Source organism: Podarcis liolepis (genome assembly GCF_965112155.1).
Source record: "Podarcis liolepis genome assembly, chromosome: 10".
Classification (NCBI taxonomy): Eukaryota; Metazoa; Chordata; class Lepidosauria; order Squamata; family Lacertidae; genus Podarcis; species Podarcis liolepis.
Window position 1 is genome coordinate 35,631,639 of NC_139562.1, and position 20,072 is coordinate 35,651,710.

General features: G+C 38.9%; 1 protein-coding gene across 2 annotated transcripts in view; it reads right to left on the reverse strand.

Moving 5' to 3' along the window:
- The window catches only part of CFAP54 (cilia and flagella associated protein 54), a 111,240-nt gene that overhangs the window by 89,534 nt on the left and 1,634 nt on the right, over positions 1 to 20,072 (reverse strand). For both annotated transcript variants that reach the window (XM_083462875.1, XM_083462874.1), the window contains exons 2-13: positions 18,240 to 18,345; positions 15,927 to 16,073; positions 10,523 to 10,694; positions 9,740 to 9,798; positions 7,723 to 7,866; positions 6,741 to 6,854; positions 6,547 to 6,648; positions 5,514 to 5,712; positions 4,437 to 4,523; positions 2,436 to 2,548; positions 2,174 to 2,345; positions 494 to 579 (exon numbers count right to left, since the gene is read on the reverse strand). In XM_083462875.1, the coding sequence (XP_083319001.1) occupies positions 494 to 579; positions 2,174 to 2,345; positions 2,436 to 2,548; positions 4,437 to 4,523; positions 5,514 to 5,712; positions 6,547 to 6,648; positions 6,741 to 6,854; positions 7,723 to 7,866; positions 9,740 to 9,798; positions 10,523 to 10,694; positions 15,927 to 16,073; positions 18,240 to 18,345 (1,501 nt within the window). The remainder of the gene's footprint in view (positions 1 to 493; positions 580 to 2,173; positions 2,346 to 2,435; positions 2,549 to 4,436; positions 4,524 to 5,513; positions 5,713 to 6,546; positions 6,649 to 6,740; positions 6,855 to 7,722; positions 7,867 to 9,739; positions 9,799 to 10,522; positions 10,695 to 15,926; positions 16,074 to 18,239; positions 18,346 to 20,072) is intronic.

Here is a 20,072-nt window from a genome sequence, read left to right on the forward strand (position 1 = left end):
AGAGGCTCAGTATTGTGAACAAGCCTGGAATTCTCTTTTTATAATTTGTAGCTGCCATTATTTTCTAACAAGCTCCCATTACATCCCAGTACTTCAGAACGACCCTGTGCTTCTGTTTGCAACATAGTGTTGTTGTTGTTGTTTTAGAAAGTTTCCTTAAAGTGTTGCACGGGAAACTGTCTTATACCAAGTGAGATCATCAGTACATCCAGTTCAGCATCATCTGCTGGCTTCCAGAGATTCTCCAGGGTGTGACGCTTGGGACATTCCCAGCTCTACCTGGAGATGCCAAGGACTGAACTGCTTGCAAAGCACATGTTCTACTACAGCCCTTTCCTGTGTTATATTTCTGCTTAGTTGTTATGAAACTAAAAATATTGTTGCAGCTTTCTAAATCTGGCATCCATTGTCTATTATAAAAAATATTTTGCACAAGAAATTAATTTAACACACCAATTTCATGTAGTTCATACTTAACCTCATTTTACTATACCTTTTCAGGTGTATTGATGCAGGAATAAAGAGTTCTTGCCAATGTAAAAATTTCATCAGTAGTCTTTCCTGCTGGTACTCTTCCATCTACCATTGCAATTTATTTTGAAAAGAAAATTAAAAGCAGTCAATTCCATAAAAAATGTATTTAAATCCGAATTCTCAGTTGAAGCAAATGCAGGAAATTACATGAAATACAAATGAAGCAATTTCCCACTGTTATACAGAATTTCTCTCTGAATATGGTCAATTATCTGGAAAATTTAAAGTTTAAGTTTAAAGTTTTGTCATTTAATAATGAGAAGTGCAGTATAAAAAAAGAAAATCAACAGGAAAAGAGTATTTAATCCAAGATCCCAAACATCTACCTACTCTAAAAAGCTATCTCAAAATCTTGGTCAGGCTTTTTTATTTGTATGGAAAAGGAAGTAACAAATATCTCCAAATTTGTGGGACCAACAAATGAACTGCTTAAGATGTAAGGAGCAAAACAGATTTAAAGGTGATATGGGATGCAAGTAAAGCAGTAATGCAGGGGTTTTTTAATACAGCAAAGCGCATACCAAAGAAAGATAAGAGAGCAGAAAAAACAAGAAATTTTACAAGAAGTAAAAAGAGAAAGAATTAATAAATTTCCCTCAAAAAAAGATAGTGCAACAGGATATCAAGATGTTGCAAACGCAGTATTCATTGATAATAAACCAGGAAATAGAATGGAAAATTAAATATTTAAAACAGAAACAATTTGAACAAGCTAACAAGCCAGGGAAATATTAGCTTGGCAAATAAAGAAGAAACAAGAACAAACCTGCATTAATAGAATAAATGTAGGAGGTAGAGCAGTGGAAAATCCAAAATAAGAGATCAATTTCTGAGTTTTTATACAGAACTATATCGAGCCAAACAAGCTAATTTAGAAGAAATTGGTAAATATTTAGAAGACAGAGAACTACCGTACCTAAGACACCGAAAGATAAAATGTCATTTCTGAATAGACCTGTCAAAATGGTGGAATTACAGCAAGCAATTTTACAGACAAAATTAGGAGAGGCACCTGGACCTTTCAGCAATATATTATAAAAAATTACAAGATTACCTAATACAACCTTTAAAAAGATATTATGAATAGAACTTTGAATACAGGAGAGCTACCTGAATCCTGGAAGAGTGCATACATAACTTTGATTCATAAGCAAGATAGAGATCCAGAGCTGGCTAAGAACTATCAACCTATTTTGTTGTTGAATAACGTTTATAAACTGTTTGCAGACATATTAGCTAATGGGTTGAAAACTGTATTAAAAGAGGAAATCCATCAAGATTAGGCCATATTTTTGTCAGGAAGACAAATGAAAGATAATATCAGAAACATAACTGATCTAATAGAATATTTAGAAGAAAGAAATGAAAAACAAGCTTTAATGTTTTTAGGTGCCGAGAAAGCACCTGACAATGTCAAATTTCCCTAAGTTTTAAAGTTCTTTCTCTTCTCATTATAGTCAATGGTACACCAGTACAAATATTTAACAGTTAATAACGTTAGTCACATTTTGGAAGGTACAGTGAATCATGTTTTATTACCAATATTCAGAAAAATATATCAGATGGCTTTCACTTTCTCCTTATCCTGTATTATAACTTCTTGGTGTAATCATTAACTGAGCAGCTAACTGTGACACACCTTGAAATGTGATGGATTTTCTTCCTGGACTACGAAAAGCACTTGATTCTCTGATAACACCTCCATGCACACACAAGCCGTGTCTTGGTTTTCTTGCAGATATTAGAGGCTGCATTACTAGAAGTATTTTGAGTTCTGATTCTGCTTTCTTCCATTTGGGGGCCTTTTGATTCTATAAATATATGGAGAAATGAGAGATCTTGCTTGGCCTTTGAAATCTAAGCACAACAAACTACTTTTAACATTGAGAAACTGAATTTACCTGAAGAAAGGAAAAGAACACTATAGCTGCGTGATCAAAGCTATCCCACTCCTCGTAGCTGAAAGCCATCTTAAGAAATCTCAAGGCAGCATATGCAGAAATACCACTCTTCCCTATAACAGTAATACAAAAGGTGTAAGACTCCCACAATACTCACAAACAGAAAGGAGAACACTAAACTTATTTATTTACTGATTTAACTACTTCTGCAAGTATGGGACCAATATGATTCCTTTGAATTCCTTTGCAGTAGACCAATAGCTTTCTATGAAGACTTTGTCTGATTCAAACTTCTACTCAAAGAGGTAGCTGTGACGAAAGAACCATTTAAATCTCCCTAGCCCTTTAAGGGTCAAAGTATTTACATAAAAGACATATGTCTCTCTATTTTTAAAACACAAAGCAACACAAAATACACACTGAAAATGCAAGGGTTCAAAATGTAGAAGCCCTGCCCCCATTTCTCCACCAACCATCACATGGGCTCCTCTCAGATTTTTCCCATTTAGCACTAATTTGTGATTTGGGCTTTTGCACTCAGAAATATTTACCGTATTTTTCACCCCATAGGACGCACCGCCCCATAGGACGCACCTAATTTGGGGGGGGGGGAGAAAGAAAAAAAATTATTTCCCCCCCCAAGGCACGGGGCAGGTGTGGGGGAAGCCGGAGCTTCCCCCGACCCCAGCCCCCAGAACAGCCTGCTATCCGCAAGCCTAGGGAGCCACGCCGGTCTCCCCAGGCTTGCGGAGAGGTGCGCGAAGACCGGGCGCGCTCTTCAGCGCGCACCAGGCTTCGGAATGCAGGCAGCTTCGCGCCAGGCTCCGGAGGGTGGCGCAGAGCTGCAGGAAGCCCAGGAAAGCCTGCATTCGCCCCATAGGACGCACACACATTTCCCCTTAATTTTTGGAGGGGGAAAAGTGCGTCCTATAGGGCGAAAAATACGGTACATGATTAGGAACTTTGCTACTTGAGGGGCCTTCTAAGTGTCCCTAGTACTAAGAGAGTGTGGCTGAACAGCTTGATCCTACTCTGCCCATGAGGGAAGCAAATCTTCCCTTGATATGAGATCCACTCAGCTCACTTTGTTACCACAAGCCTTTTGGTTGTCATTTAAGAATTTTTCTAGCATGCAGTAGGCCGTTCCCATAATGTGCATCACTTTTCACAGACACAAACTCCAGATGGCTGACAATGCTTATGCTAATCTGCTCACTGGATGCATGATCGAATGTAGCAAGAAATTTAAGGGTAGGAGTCAACTAATCGGTCTTGCCAGTGGAAGTCAGTGCAAGGGCTCCCCGCTAGTACAATGGGGTTTCTCCCATGTCCTCCAAAATTGGGTTGACAGGAGGGGGTGGGAGAACCCCCAGAACAATATAGGGGGAAGGAGGAGATCATTCCATCAGACAAGCTAAAAAAATTGCACTGACAGAAGAATTGCCATAGCACTATGTTGAATTCCTCTCTAAGTGTCCCGCAGAGTGGTAATGTTAACTGGCCTTCTACCTCAAAGGGGTGTGAATGCAGGTAAACAAAAAAGCTTGTTGTAGAAAATACTACAATAGTCAGATTACCACTGGCAAATAATATCATTTTAACACATCCTATCCCCAAACCATCAAAGATGCAATCCTAACTCCCTGATATTCATATCTCAGTTTGGCTAGGTTACTATGATGTGCAAGTCCTTCTCCGCTGTCCTTTGCCAGCAAATAGGAGCACCACTGGGTGTGGGGTTTCCACCACAGTGGAGGTCGCAAGATCTGCCATGACAAGCAGGAGGTTACCAGAAGCAGCCACAGAAAGTCCTGAAAGATGGTGTTTCAGAGTGCAGTCTACAGGGTCCCAAACCCCACAAATCCCCTGGTTATGACACAGCAGAAAAAGGACCTTCTGCAGCCCAGGCCAGCAGGAACTGCCAGGGCTTTAAATGTGGTCTAAGATCTGCCACTTGGTATTGCTCTGTCAGCGTTACAAGAATAAAAACCATTAATTTACCTGCTAAGATCTGTTCCATATGTGTTGATGTTCCAGTTATAACCATAGAAACAGGGATTAAGCTGCTTCGGGCAGCTACGCCACCACCTGCAATAAAACTATCTTGTTAGCCCTCATGTACTATTTTACAAGATGTTTTAATTATCATATAATTTTGAAATACATTTACTGTACATGTAAGTTTCCTAAAAGAGCAACCTAAAAGAGCAACATTTCAATATCTTTTGGTAATAAGAAGGCATGCTCAAATTGCTTATTACCTCCTTGAATATGGTTCAATAGTTATATAAGAATGGTCTCTACTACAGGGATAGCCAAAGAAGTACCCTCCAGATGTTGAACTAAAACTCCCATCATCCTTGGCCACTGTCCATACTGGCTTAACACTGATAAGAATTGTCCAAGAATATCCAGAGGGCACCACATTAGCTATCCCAACTCTACTCAATTCACTTGTTTTTCTTCATTTAACATACTATTTCTTTCCCACCTGCTGTCAGATTAGATCTCTCCCCGCCAACCACCACCATCATCACAGCTGTTGGGGGTTATTGGATCTCAGAAAATACATCAAGAGAACAGTCATAGTTTAACATCATGCGGAAAGCTGAAGTCAAAAGAAAGCAAGAAATAGAAAAGTTCAAAATGTTAAAGTCTCCAATAGGAGAACAATTAAAATTAGATTGATTTTAGGAAAGTTCTAATCCAAATATCCATCTCTCGGTTCACGTTCTTGCTTACTGTGGATTTTGGTAGCCCTACATATATTCATGTGATTTCTCCACTGCCTCACATATGGCTGAGTTTCTTGTGTTCATACTTCCACAGCTTTGAAAAAACTATTACTGTGTCTTATTTTTCTTCCACTCCGATACTAGTTTAAAGCAGAGCACTCTTCAGTCCTAGCGCAGTTTGAATTTTTAAGAAACAAACATTTTACTTTCTGATATAATGAGTAGAATTTCCACATGTTGACAATGATAATTACTTCCAATTTTTGAAAAGTAATAAAAGAATTACATTTGGTTTTCCTTGTTATAATTAGCCAATTCTCTACAATTAATTTCATCCACTTACCATCAAGAATATCCACGCCTGCAAAAAACAACTCTGAAATGACATCACGAATTTCCATTTCATCAGGAATAGGAGGGCTAGGGATCAGTGTCCGCCTATTTTTATCAAACAGAGCTTCCAAGATGCCAAAAAAGATAGATGAATTGCAATCAAATATCTCCATCATCAACCGTTCTGAGACTGTCCGAGGCCAAGGAAGCTAAATGAAACAAAAATAATCAAGGATCACATATTTAAAATAGCTGTCGTAAGTAAACAGCTCCATATAAAACCATGCTGGAGAGCTTTAAGTTAGACTGTGCACGGATAGGTAAAAAACCAGTGTGAAGTGTAAGTCTTAGCTGGAATTAAGGAAAGCTCTGTTTGTTTGTGTCATATTTAAATTATAAAAAGTAAATCTTTATGAAGCAGAATTTTTTAAAATACATTTTAGGGAAGTCATGGACTGGCTGGATGCAGAGGAGCACCTGCCAGGGAACTGCCAGGGGAAGAAGGCTCCAAGCCAGTAGACTGATAGTGGGATGACAATGAAGAGGTGGTGTCAGCAGAATAGATGACAGGGTTTAGTGAACAGTTGATTGTCGGGGCTTCAAATGTACACAGGTCTCTTTATGCACTGACAATCAGCCAGTTGTTGGTGCTTGCAGAGGGCCGTGTTGCCCTTTGAAGCACCTACAGCTGATAGTAAGGGTTTCAAAGTGCCTTGCAAAGGCTGTGTGGGCATTGCTGAACAGCAGGTGCAAGGCAGGTGAATGCCTGGTGAGCCAAATGGAGCCCACGGGGGTGGGGGGTGGGGAGTTCACTGCACTCACATTAAGGATTTCTGTTCTTCAAGAAGAGGTTGGCCCAGGAAGGTTGGTCCAATCAAGCAATATAAAAGGCCTCAGTTGAATTCTGAATCTTGTTGATACAAATTGGCTCCCTGGAGCTATCCAAGGTACTGCAACTCAAATCTGACCATACCTGCTACCTGCCTGGCTAAGTTACCCTCATGGGGTCCAGATCAGGACAGGGTGAAATGGCTAATACATACATGTTGTATATCTTTCATATTATTTTTCACTCTTGGACGAAAAAGCCCCTTTGGTCGTCTTCTGGGTTCAAATGCTGATCTTTTGAAGATCATTGCTGCCATCTGACCCCAAAGAGGAAAGAAAAAAAGCATAAATTATTATGTTACGTGTTCCACTTTCTTAAATACTATAAATCCCTATAAAATATGAATACCTTCACAGTTGCTTCTTTGAATTTTCTCTTTGTTTCTGTGCTTAATGCTGGTGAACTCATATTTTCCATTTGCTTTAGTTCATCTATTTTAACCAAACCACGACGTGCAAATATCTGAAGAACAATAATATATATATGTAAACTGGAGTGCCTATTATTTTCCTGTTAATAAAGGCAAGTGTGGGAATAGGAAGAAATGGCAATACTGTGTCCCCCATCTTGAACTAGAACTCCACTGACTGCTAGCATTCAGAATTCCAATGCCCATCCTACAGTCACATTCCAAATAAGATAGAGAAGAAATCTGGGAAGCTTCATGTGGATCAGGAACAACCAACAATGGCAGTGCTTGGGATCCAGATAACCATTCTAGGTTTAGCTGCCCAAAATTCTGGATTCAGATTACTAAGAAAGTAAGTAGGCAGAGCAAAACACATTATGGAGAATGTTGGAGACAGAATAGGCAGAAAGACTGAACAGAGTAGGCTAGAGCTAAATCAGATAGGCAGATTAGAGAAGATGTACTTGGATTTCAGGGTCAAAGGTATCAGGTGGTCTACAACAGAAATATGTTTTATGCTGCAGGAATAAAATGTTCCTCTATGGCAGTCATAACTATACAGAGAAGGACCAGTATGTTGGTCACTTGTTGAAATCAAAACTAACAATATCTTCAGTGCAAAAGGTTGAGAAAAGGGGGGAAGTAAACTAAAAATTACAGAGGTAACCTGTCTATTTTATCCAAGCATAAGTCATTTGGAAAATTGCTAGGTTGTGCTCCCATCAAATCAAGATCAATGATCCCAACATCATATACTTATGGACTGTTTTGACTAAATTTGTATTTCTGTTCAGACAAGGAACACAAAACAAAGGCAGCGCCCCTTATGCACACTTTAATATAGTCTCCTACGAGCAGCTTGCTTTTACACAAATCCAATATATATTTAATTATATTTAAAATATGAAGGATAATCACTACCTCTCCATTTATGCCAGAATAGCAGTCATAATAACACTGGCAAACAGCAGCATACAGTGTTGCTCTCCATGGCAAATAGTGTACAGCTAAAAGGGGAACCGATGATTCCATACATACACAGGCCCATAATAAATATTCAAGCACCTATTGAAAGAGAAACTGATTATAAATTAAGCCATTAATGGGTGACATCCAGTGTTAGTTATATTCAAAGCAGATCCACTGAAGTCAACGTAATTTAAGCCAATTTATTTCAGTGGGTGTGTTCTGAATATGACTAACCCTGAATATCACTCAGTGATATTAACACTGATTAGTATAAAATATTGCAGGGGTTGAAAATTTTGAAAGGTAACTACTATACTTCTTTCCCCTCTTTCAGTTCAAGACTTTAGTGTGTCATAACTGATTAACATTACGAGCAGGTGAGCCAGTAAAAATAATAATAACTTTTGCAGATTTATGTGCAAAACTGACTATCCCCACCACACACACATCTACCTTTCTTGCTAACTTTTTCTGGCGTGTACAACTGAGATGAACAAAACTTTGAAAGTCACATGATGATCTTATTGTATAAAAAATAGCCACTGGGTGGCACTACAGTTCAGTTTAAGGACAACTGAAAAATCTTCCGTATAGTCAAGAGGTATGTAATTTTCACACTGCAGATTTCAGGATGAAATCTATCTATCTTTCTATCTATCTCCACTCTCACACAGTTTTGAAATCAAATAACATATTCATAATAAATCTGCCTGGTTAAATAAATAAAAGTATTCCCATTTTCATGCAAGTGAAATGTATAAAAATCAATACTAAGGGTTTTTTTTACTCAAAACAGTACAAGACCACGTTTTAAAGTGTAGTACTGTATTTACAGAGTGGCGGCAGCAGCAGCAGCAGCACAGCCCTTGAATATTCATCTAAGATTCTTTAGAAAATAAATTTTGTATCATTAGTTAAGTTTGTTGAAAATATGTACATCTTGCCTTTCTGTCTTGTTTCTGAGATACCTAAGGCAGCTAACACCACAGAAAAACCAAACACTATCACATGAGATAATAAACAGAAAAGCAAAAAAAGAGAAGCATGGCAGACAAAACAACTTTTAAAAGGCAACATGTTAACAATTCACAACCTAGTCATGGCAAAAGTCTACTGCCAATTCTTCATTCAGTACAGTATCTAAATGCTGTAAAGGTGGGCCAGACAAAATATTCCGATAATCTAGGTGGACAGCTAGATTGATACAGAAAAAGACAGTAATTACCCTGGGGTCCCAAATCATTTAGAGCAGCCTCTGTTTGGCCCTTGGGATTCTCCCAAGGTTTTGTCCTCCACCTAGGCCACACCATCTTTTCCAAAGCCACACCCATCAATGGCTCTGCCCCCTACCCTCTTCCTTTCTGGCTGGAATGTATTCTTAAACAGTGTTGATATCTTTTGCTCATCTGGATGGAGAAGTGTGCATGTGTAGGAACCTCTGGATTTTGCATGGCTGGTATATAGTCTACTGTACAAACATTAGGAATTGCTCCACCTACTTTTTGCCTCTGGCCTTGACTGCTACCAGCCTGTGGCCCCAGAAGGCTGCTCAGAGGGTAATGCAACCTTTGGGCTGGGAAAAGTTCCCCACTTCTAATATGCAGCATGAAAAGCATGAACTGAGCCTAAAAGTTAGGTGCCAGTGTAACTGGTACGTGCTCTAGTTGTGAAGGTATGCTGAAATTCTATGGGCAATGTCTATTGAAATCGCAAAAGCCAAAACCACTGAACGAACAATATCAGATTTAATGTTGCCAGTTTTCTATACTTTATTTATTTATTTATTTATTCATTCATTCATTCATTCAAGCTAAAAACATCCTTTAAAAAACACACACACAATCATCACAAGTCAAACAAAAGCTAAAATGTTACCAAAATCATGCAGAACATTAACAATCTGAAAAATTAATATATCTTGACAGACACAGGAAAAGAGACAAATACTTCCAAATTTATCTTGCCATACCTTAGAAGATTGACCAATGGTCATTAAATGCCTACAAATGGTATACATATGGATTGTACCTGCAAGGACAAGTAAATTATTTTAAAAACATATATAGCAATATGTGCATTTGTGTGCATGCTGATATATATTATGCTGAGCTTGTGGACTATCCTTACTCTCACCTCAACTTGGCTTTTCTTTATTCAACTTATTCAATATGTATTCAATATATTCAACTTATTTCAACTTATTCAATATAAATTGTAAGGTACGTGTATATATGTATAAAACCTTCACAGTGAATACAGTAAATGGGCATAAAAAATAACACCTATAGGTTGTATTGACAAAGCTTATCTAGCAGGAAAAAAATCATATTAAATGGTTTCTAACTTCTTTGAAACTTACTTATGAAACCCTGTCAACCATTTCATGACTCTAATAATCTCAAACATTTATTTCCTAAACTTTTGGAACTGAATTCCCTTATATGAAAACAATACCCTCTGATATATTTTACAGTATATTATATATTATATTTTACATGCTTATAATTTTTTTATTTAAAAAACTATAGTGCTTTGTCAGTACTTATCCATCTACATTAAAGCTATCAGCACTCAACTGCCTGCATAATAAATAATTTGCTTCACAGTGAAAATCCAATCCAAAATGTAAACAGAAACGGCAAAACTGAAATTCCCCATGAATTTTATATTAGGGAGGGAGCTCTAAAATTAAACACTCTTTTAATCTTGACAGCTCTCTAACAGGATTTAGAAAGTAAAATTTGTGACGTACCATTGTAGACAAGCCAACACAAACGTTCATGTGGCAAAGTCATCTGCATGATCAGTTGCAGCATGGACAAGAGTCTGAAACATGTCTTCACAGATTCCTGATTCAGGAGGTCCTCATCATTATCACACACCAATTTGTAAATGCAGATATTCCTCACTTGCAAAACATGGAACTAAAATGAATAATCAGAGATTGAAATGACGTAATTCTTCAAATCAAAATGTGAATTTAGCACCCCACCCCATAACTCACCCTTCAGCCACTCAGCCAGAGGACATATTTCCCCAGCTCTTTCACAACTGTGCCACTCAGCATATTCACTCCTAGGTCTTGTATGAAATTCCCACCACTGTCTACCCCATGCTTCATTGGCCCCTTTTTCACTAGCTTGTTTCCTTTGTGCTTTTTTCATCCAATCGCTGCCTTTTAGCTAATTAACTACTTTCTACCATAGCACTTAATTTAAGCAATGGCTTCATGGCACAGTACTTAAATTTAAACAAGGGCTCAATGAAACATCCTCAGAACTTCAGTCTCTAGGACAGTGTTTTTCCACAGCCAAACCAACATTCCACTTCCAGCACAGCAATTGTTCTGATAAGCGCCTTGCTTGTTTGTTTTCATGCATTTGCTACTCATTTGGTGTGAGGGATTCACACTTCTTGCCTAAAGCTAGTGCCTCTGAAGTGCAGCAGACACCAAAAGTGATCAATTTTCAGCATCTGTTAAAAACTTATTTATTCACTCAGTGCCATGCATTTTTGTACTTGGAACTGTTTGAGAATTTGTCTGTATCATGTTTTATTTCTTCTTATCTTATTTCTATATTTCATCTATTAAAGGTATTTTAGATGGTTGTAAATTGCCTTAACATTCTTTGAATAAAAGGCAGTCTATAAATGATTCAAAGAAGATAAAGATATATATTTCTGTCAATATAAAGTTATTCTTCTAGCCAAAGGCCATGACAAACCCACAGCAACAGTAGCAGTAAAAAAATACAAATCATATACATCCATGATATGAGTCAATATCCATGATATATGAGAGAGGTTACTAGAGACACCAACAAACTCAAATCCAGCTTGATTCATATTAAACCTCCAAATCATCACAATATTTTATAGAAATGTTACTGAACTACTTTTTCATGGGTTTTTTGTTTGTTTGTCTGTTTGTTGCAGCCAATGCTTTTGGGGCCACTCTGTGTGTTACGAAGCTATTAGTGTCACTTAAAAGAAACTAGACCATTTCAGCTGGAGTGTACCTGCCTGCTTGTGTGAACAAACGTTTCAGAAAGTGGTCTCTTGAGTGTCTATATAAGGAGCAGGCCAACAGATAATGAGTAGTGTCTTCCACCTGAGGTTGACCACAAATATAAAGTCTGCCTACACATGGGACCTTGCTGCAGCAGTCATCCAAAACTGCAGTGGGAATCATTTGGAAACAGCTCAGTAAAGGTATTTGGTCAAATAGCTAGTTCTAAAATACTGTTGTCGAGTGGTAAAATTGCTGTTTCTAATTAGCTGCGTGTCCCTTCTGGAGTCTATCCATAAGTGCCAATCCCTTAGATGACACTTATTCACGGTCAAAGCAGAGCTCAGTCCTGGAAAATAGTAATAGTCTAAAACATCCTGACAATCTGCTTTCCAAAGTTGGTTATAATCCAATTCTATATAGCACAGAGCAGGAAAATATTCAATAGGCATAGTAGCAGTTTTTAAAATATACTTTAACTGGGTGTAGTATTGTTAAACATACTTTAACTGAGTGTTGACCACCCACATTCTGTACGAAGAAGAACCATGTGTTTCAAAGTTTTTTAATAATACTAATAATAACTGCAACAACAATAATCACCTTCACTCAATGACAAAACATTATTGTTAGAGAGTGTTCAGAAAAGATACTGTGAAACAGGAGTAGTGGACCTTTTTGGCCTGGAAGGCCAGATCCTTATCCCCCTCACCGCCCCCTACTTGGAAAGATGAATGGGGTAACATTATTATGACATCAGTTGATTGACAACCTGCAGGCTATCAGGTGCTTGAGAAATGCTGTGCATCAGGACTTTTTGGGCACTCCAAATTGTCAATGCCTACAATGTCCTGCCTTTATGATTTCAGGGGTAGAGCAAGTGGGTATGGCTTGCCCAAAATAGCCTTGCAGGTCACATAGGGAGGCTCAGCAAGCTAGATCAGGCCCGTGGACCAGAGGTTTCCTATCTGTTTTAAAAGTCTAAAAACTCAGGGAATTTCTCAGTACTGAAAATGCTAAGACACTTTTAGGATACTAAAAATGTTCCTTTCATCTAATAAAAAGAAGTGATACACAGAAACAATCTGTATTGGGCTTCAATTTACCATAAAGGCAAACAGTGTTTGTTGTAATTTCCTAAAGGGGGAAGAACTTGGGTTCATGTATCACATTATTCTACAGCAAACAGCTGGTTTCCAGTTATGAAGCTTCAAAGTGAAATCCTTAGTATCTGCTTTTACAACAGGAAGAATAAATAATATCCTAGGAGAGCTTAGATCCCAAATGTTTTTCAAAAACACTGGCAAACTCTTTTAACATATTTATTAGATGAAATCATAAAATGCCCAGAGGACTAAGAATATGAATAATCAGTTGTTTTTTAAAAGATGGTTATGCCGATCCTACAACGTATATGCTTGTTAATTTCATTAACATAGTTGCAAATGTAAGATTTGTCTCAATTCAGTAGACACTTTGCCCACAGCACACAGTTAGAATGTATGAAATGTATTTTTCATACATGCAAGTCTGTATAAGATTCTCCTATGAATGAGCAAAAACACCCAGACTAAAGAACTGTATTTCTCACACACTGGGTGATGTTGGATGCCACAAATTAACAGACAGAGGTATCATTTGAGGGAGTATAAAGGTAATGGGACCCCTGACCATTAGGTCCAGTCGTGGCCGACTCTGGGGTTGTGACGCTCATCTTGCTTTACTGGCCAAGGGAGCTGGCGTACAGCTTCCGGGTCATGTGGCCAGCATGACTAAGCCGCTTCTGGCGAACCAGAGCAGTGCACGGAAACACCATTTACCTTCCCGCCGAAGCAGTACCTATTTTTCTACTTGTACTTTGACATGCTTTTGAACTGCTAGGTTGGCAGGAGCAGGGACTGAGCAACGGGAACTCACCCCGTCGTAGGGATTTGAAACGCCAACCTTCTGATCAGCAAGTCAATTGCCCTTCCATGATATAGCTGTATAGAGCTGGCTACATACTATGCCCAAAGCTGAAGCAGCATGCTTCTGAATACTAGTCACTAAGGAACAGTGGCGTAGCGTGGGGGGTGCCAGGGGTGCCAGCCGCACCGGGCGCAACATTTGGGGGGGGCGCGAGTCCAGAGGGAAGGGACAAGCAATCGAGGCTTGGTTGGGGTGGGGGGTCGTCGTCTCCGCCACTGCTTCTGTTTTCCGCTGCGCTGAGGCGAGCTGGGCGCGGCCAGGCATGCAAGCGCAGCGCCTGGCCAAGCGCTGCAGCCTGGGGAGCCGGCGCCTTAGCGCCTCGCCGTCGGCCGCGCAGCCGTTGCTCAAGCTCCAAGTTCGTGGAGGGCGCCTCTCTCTCTCTCTCTCTCTCTCTCTCTCTCTCTGCCTGGAGGGGAGGGGATTTCCCTGCTCTTTGTTCCGTTTGAGCAAACACAGCAACGAAACAGAGCAGGGTGGGCAGTAAGACCCTGAGGCAGAATGCAGGAAAGCAAAGGTTTCCCTTCTCCGGTACCTACCCACCCACGTTTATTGCGAGGGAAATCTAGCTGACTGCAGGGAAGGGGTTGGGTGCATGTAATGTGTGACAAAGGCATCAGGTGTACGTCTTGGGTGGAAAGGGTATAAGGGTGGGGAGGTAGAGTGCATTTAAAAAAACCAAAACATTGTGGATTTAAACAAGGAAAATGTAGCATAATCTACTGTTTGTAAGGGCCCTTTGGGATTGGTTTTACCCATCTCAGACAGTTAGCTCATAGTGTAAATAAAGATGGCTGTTTACATTTTTTTAATAAAAGCATCAACAACGATCCTTTTGCACGGTCTGTTGTGCTGTGTTACAGAACTTTTTGCAGTTGCAGGATTAGGGATGGTGTTCTGTGCTACAGTGGCGTAGCGTGGGGGGTGCAGGCTGGGCCGGCCACACCGGGCGCAACATCTGGGGGGCCGCGCTCCACGGGTTAGGGGGCGCAAAATCCACGGGTTAGGGGGCGCAAATTACTTGCCTTGCCCCGGGTGCTGACAACCCACGCTACGCCACTGCTAAGGAATACTAGCAGAAGGGGGCTATAGCGCTCCAGTCCTGGTTTTGAACTTCCTGTTGGCATCTGGGTGGCTACTGTGGGAAACAAGATACTGGACAAGACAGGTCTTTGGTGTGATCTAGAAGGGTTCTTCTGATGTTCTGATGGAAGAAGCTATGCATCTCCATTCATCTCTACATAAGGGCTTACAAACATTTGAAGCCATTACGCAATTACGAAGAAAATGGAAATGGGGGAGGAAATTAAAGAAGATAGCTTATCTGTCCCATGTCTGGAACAGAAAATGATCCAGTTAATGTGACTAGTATTCACCGTTGTTGCTTTCAGATAGCAAATGATATTTAATCACCTTTCCCCCTGTATTTGAACTGAAATGAATAGGGTGGGAAAACATAATGTCAACATAATTTACGTAATAATTGAATACCATATTTACTCAAATCTAATGCTCACCTTTTTGGGCCAAATTACGTTGCAAAAATTAAGGCACGCATTAGATTTACATTAGATTACATTTACATTTGCCAGCAAATACTTTTTTTGGTTTCAAGATTCTGAAAATTTAAGTGTGCATTAGATTCGAAGGTGCATTAGATTCGAAGGTGCATTAGATTCGATGGTGCAAAAGTTATACAAATTTGCCTTAACAGACAGTGAGATGAATAACATCATTTTTGGCAGGGGGGGAAACAGAACAGAACCAATGCAGCATGTCATAAATACAGGACAAAATGGGAAATGATATCTTCTTACATCCCAACTGCACATATAATTTCCCTACACATGACTTATAATGTGCCATTATATTCAATAACTACAAATTAAAAGGGCAGTTTAAAAAAAAACAACCCTCAAAATGCTGCTTATTATTTTTTCCTACTCACAGCAATAAGCAAACACCACAGGAAAAAAGTGTGCAAAAATATATACACAATTAGATGTAAGTAAAGTATGAATGTCTCTTTAAACACGATATGAGTTGTCAAATGAGTGCCCTTAAGACAGCATGCTGCTGGAGGAAGAATGGGTGGTGTTTACTGAATATTTAATGAAACCTTGTTAATGCCAAATTATTAAAATATTAAATAGTATCACATTTATTCATTGTATATACTTACTGTACGCGCAGCAGTTGGATCTCTAAGTCCCTTTGGGAAAAAATCAGACTTAAATTGATGCACGTCTGATCCAATTTTGTTTAGATTTACACTACAGATTTCCTGAAGATATCGCCCATAGCACTGTGTAATTGCCAGCTTATATTCCTGGAAAGCAAAAAACAAAAAACAAAACTGATTACACACACACAAAATGCATTCTTTTAATTTCCATAAAATTTTAAGTGCCAAAACGTTAAGATTTTGGACCCCAGCTCCCATCAACCATACACAGACAATGTTCAGGGATGATGGTAATTGCACTCCAATAACATCTAAAGGGTCACAAGTTGTCCATCCTTCTTATAATGCATTTACAATGCAATCCTATATATGTCTACTCAGAAGTAAGTTACGTCAAATTCAACAGGACATGCTCCCAGGTGAGTACTGTATAAGACTAGAGCATGGTAGAGGTGGAGAGAAAGTCTAATCAGTCTTGTTGGTCAATGTATCATGGAAAGTATATTGCTGTCATTTATTGTTTCTCTATTTTATTTCTAATATTGAAAAAAACAATAGCAATTCAACCAAAGTTCAGCACTTTTAGGTAGTTTAGTTCAGTAAAATTTAAGCAAAAGTTAAATCCCTCCAGCTGTAACAACTGTCTTTATTCAACTGCTTAACTTGGCTGTGCTCTTTCAAATATGTATGGCTATAACAATAAAAAAACAAGATTTCCTTTATATCAAAGCATGGCATATATATAAAAATGAAAATTAGAAATATTCAATATCTGAACAATTCTAGGTAACTGTGTGGTTTTTTTAAGGCTTTGGTAGAAAAAATACATAGCAGTCATATTAGTGATTCTTAATTTTATTTGCATTTCAGAAGAAAATGTGTTATAAGCTAGAGACCAAGATCTCATCATGTACCTCTACAATGCAACCACTTCCTGAGCAAATGGAAACCTACACAGAGCATTGTTTCAAAAAAAGGAAGCAAGAACTATAAAACTGAGACTGCAGGTGTCATTTAGGTGCTTGAGTTAAATAAGACACACAAGCTAGGGAAAGGGCATGGCATTCTTTAAAAAGCAAAAACAGATCTTAGATTTCATTGTATAACTCTTATTAATCTGTCAAAAAATGGCAGTTAATTGATAATATATTGTATTATATACAATTATAATATATTGTAATTATATGCTACGCTAATGTTTTGTTGCCGTGTCAAATGTAAAAATGCCAGCTACTGAATCATCACCATTATCAATTTGTACAGCATGAGTTTCTTGATAAATCTCCCTCAACATGTGGAATAAGACTAACTGAAAGTGAGGTTAATTCAAGTAATGTGATCAGACACACACAATCCTTCTAACAGAATTCTTTGGGGGGAGGTGAGAGTCTTCTGACTCTACAGCAGTGTTTATACCTTTTCCAGTTTCATATACCTTTAACAGAGTGCCTACCCATGCAGGTGAAAGTAAAGGGTGACAGGGAACACAATTGAAGGCATCTCACTAAATCTTGTCATGAGCGGGGGGGGGGGGTTATTTATTTATTTATGAATTTATATACCGCCCTATACCTGGAGGTCTCATGGCAGTTCACAGAACAAAATCAAAATATAAAACTACAAAATAAATACTCAAAAATAAAAGCAACCCAGTAACACCCCCAAAAAAAACCCTCACATTTTAAAAGGGCATAGGATGTCAATCAAACCAACCAAAGGCCTGGTTATGGGGTTAACAGTCTACTTTTGATGTACAGTAATGGCCACAAATAGGCTGAAATTTACCTGAGATGAAGAATCATTAAACGTAATGGGGCTTTTTTTTTTTTTTTAGTTTGCACAGTCAGCTATCTTGGGTTGGTATTATGTATTCAAATGGCTTTCAACAACCAGAAGTCTTGTGATGCCTTAAAAACAAATGACACTTGATGCTAAATTCATCACCTGCAATTGCATTAAGCTTTTTTAGACATTAAACAGTAGGCACAGAAAGTTCCTATTAGATTAGGACCATGGCATATCAGGAGAAGGGCTACCCATTTGCTAACACAATTTTTTCTCAAGACTCCCTGTATACCATGGTCTGATCCAGTTAATACACATATGCCTACTGTTTAATTTTTAAAAACTATTATTTTAACTGCACATGACAAATTTAGCATCATGTCTAGTTTGCTAAAAGGACATGAGCTATCATGGGCAGATTGCACTTTACCAAATGCATGATGTATATTCTCAGATGAAAGAATACAAATGCAGATATAGGAGAGAAATTGCTATTATAAATAATTCACAGAGGGCATTACTTACCTTCATTTCCACAAGCTCATCACCAACTTTCACAAGTTTTTCATTGTAATACCAATCTGGGAATCGAGGCTTGTAGTTGTTCCAAATATTAAACAAAGTAGTTGCTCTAAACAAAAATAATCACTGAACGTTATGGACTGATTATTATTTGGTTTTTTAAATAAAGGCAGGAAACACACTGGCAGCAATACATACATAATGTTATTTGTATGCCGCCTTTCCACAGTTCAAACCATGCTCAACATGAAAAATTACATAACTACAACTTAACAAAGGTAGTCATAAATAATAAATAAAACATCAAATAATACACAACAAAACTGAATGATTTCCATATAAATAAATCACAAGCTCCAAAATAAAGATACAAAAAACCCAACAGCAACTGCAACACACCCACACCCACAACAAAAAACCCCAAACACCCCCCCCCCCAGCCCAAGAGTTTTAACCCAACCCAACAGTCAGCAGCCTCAGCTTTTGTAGCTGGCGTCAGTCAGGGCCCTGCCCTTCCAGGCCAGGTCAGAAAAGGCACACAAGGCAGGGAGCAGGTCTTCCAGGAATCACAGTCCCTGTCTTAACATTATACCTGAAACAGGGATGACGCAGCCAAATAATTGTCACCAAGCCAAGCACAAGCCACTACTATGGTTTGTTTGAAGCAAAATAAACCATGATCTCTGGTTCAGACATGATGCTAAGTCAAGGATTGGGGTTGTGTCTATATTCCACATTGAAAGGAGGGAGCAAAGCAGGTTCAATCCTTGGTTTACCATATTGTGCAACCGGGCCATTATGTTTGATATTCTCTTTAAATATTCCCTGAAACTCCCAGAATTGAAAGAGCAACCAAAATGATCCAGGGGCTATGAGGAGACTTACAAAAGTAGGGCTTTTTAATTCAGAGAATATGAAAGAGATGTATAAAATTAGACTGGATCTATAAAAGGTGGATAGAAGTTTTTCTCCCACTAAAATACTAGAGCCAGCAGTCATTCAATGAAACTGAATGTTGAAAGATTCAGGACACATGAAAGGACATACTTCTTCACAAAGCGCATAGTTACATTAAGGAATTTGCTACCAAAAGATATAGCGATGGCCAGCAACTGAGAAAGCTTTAAAAATGTAATCAGACAAATTCAAAGATGAGGCAATCAAAAGTTACAAGCCATGATTATATTACCTCCTATATCTGAGACAGTATAATAATATAATAATTTATTATTTATACCCCGCCCATCTGGCTGGGTTTCCCCAGCCACTCTGGGCGGCTTCCAGCAGAATATTAAAATACAATGATTCATCAAATATTAAAAGCTTCCCTAAACAGGGCTGCCTTCAGATGTCTTCTAAAAGTCCGATAGTTGTTTATTTCTTTGACATCTGATGGGAGGGCATTCCATAGCGCAGACGCCACTACTGAGAAGGCCTGGGTGGTTCCCTGTAACATCACTACTCACAGTGAGGGAACCATCAGAAGGCCCTCGGCACTGGACCTCAGTGTCTGGGCAGAACAATGGGGGTGGAGACACTCCTTCAGGTATAATGGGCCGAGGCCGTTTAGGGCTTTAAAGGTCAGCACCAGCACTTTGAATTGTGCCCGGAAACGTACTGGGAGCCAATATGGTCTTTCAGGACCGGTGTTATATGGTCTCGACGGCCACTCCCAGTCACCAGTCTAGCTGCAGCATTCTTGATTAGTTGTAATTTCCAGTCACCTTCAAAGGTAGCCCCACGTAGAGCACATTGCAGTAGTCCAAGTGGGAGATAACCAGAGGATGCACCACTCTGGCAAGACAGTCCACGGGCAGGTAGGGTCTCAGCTTGTGT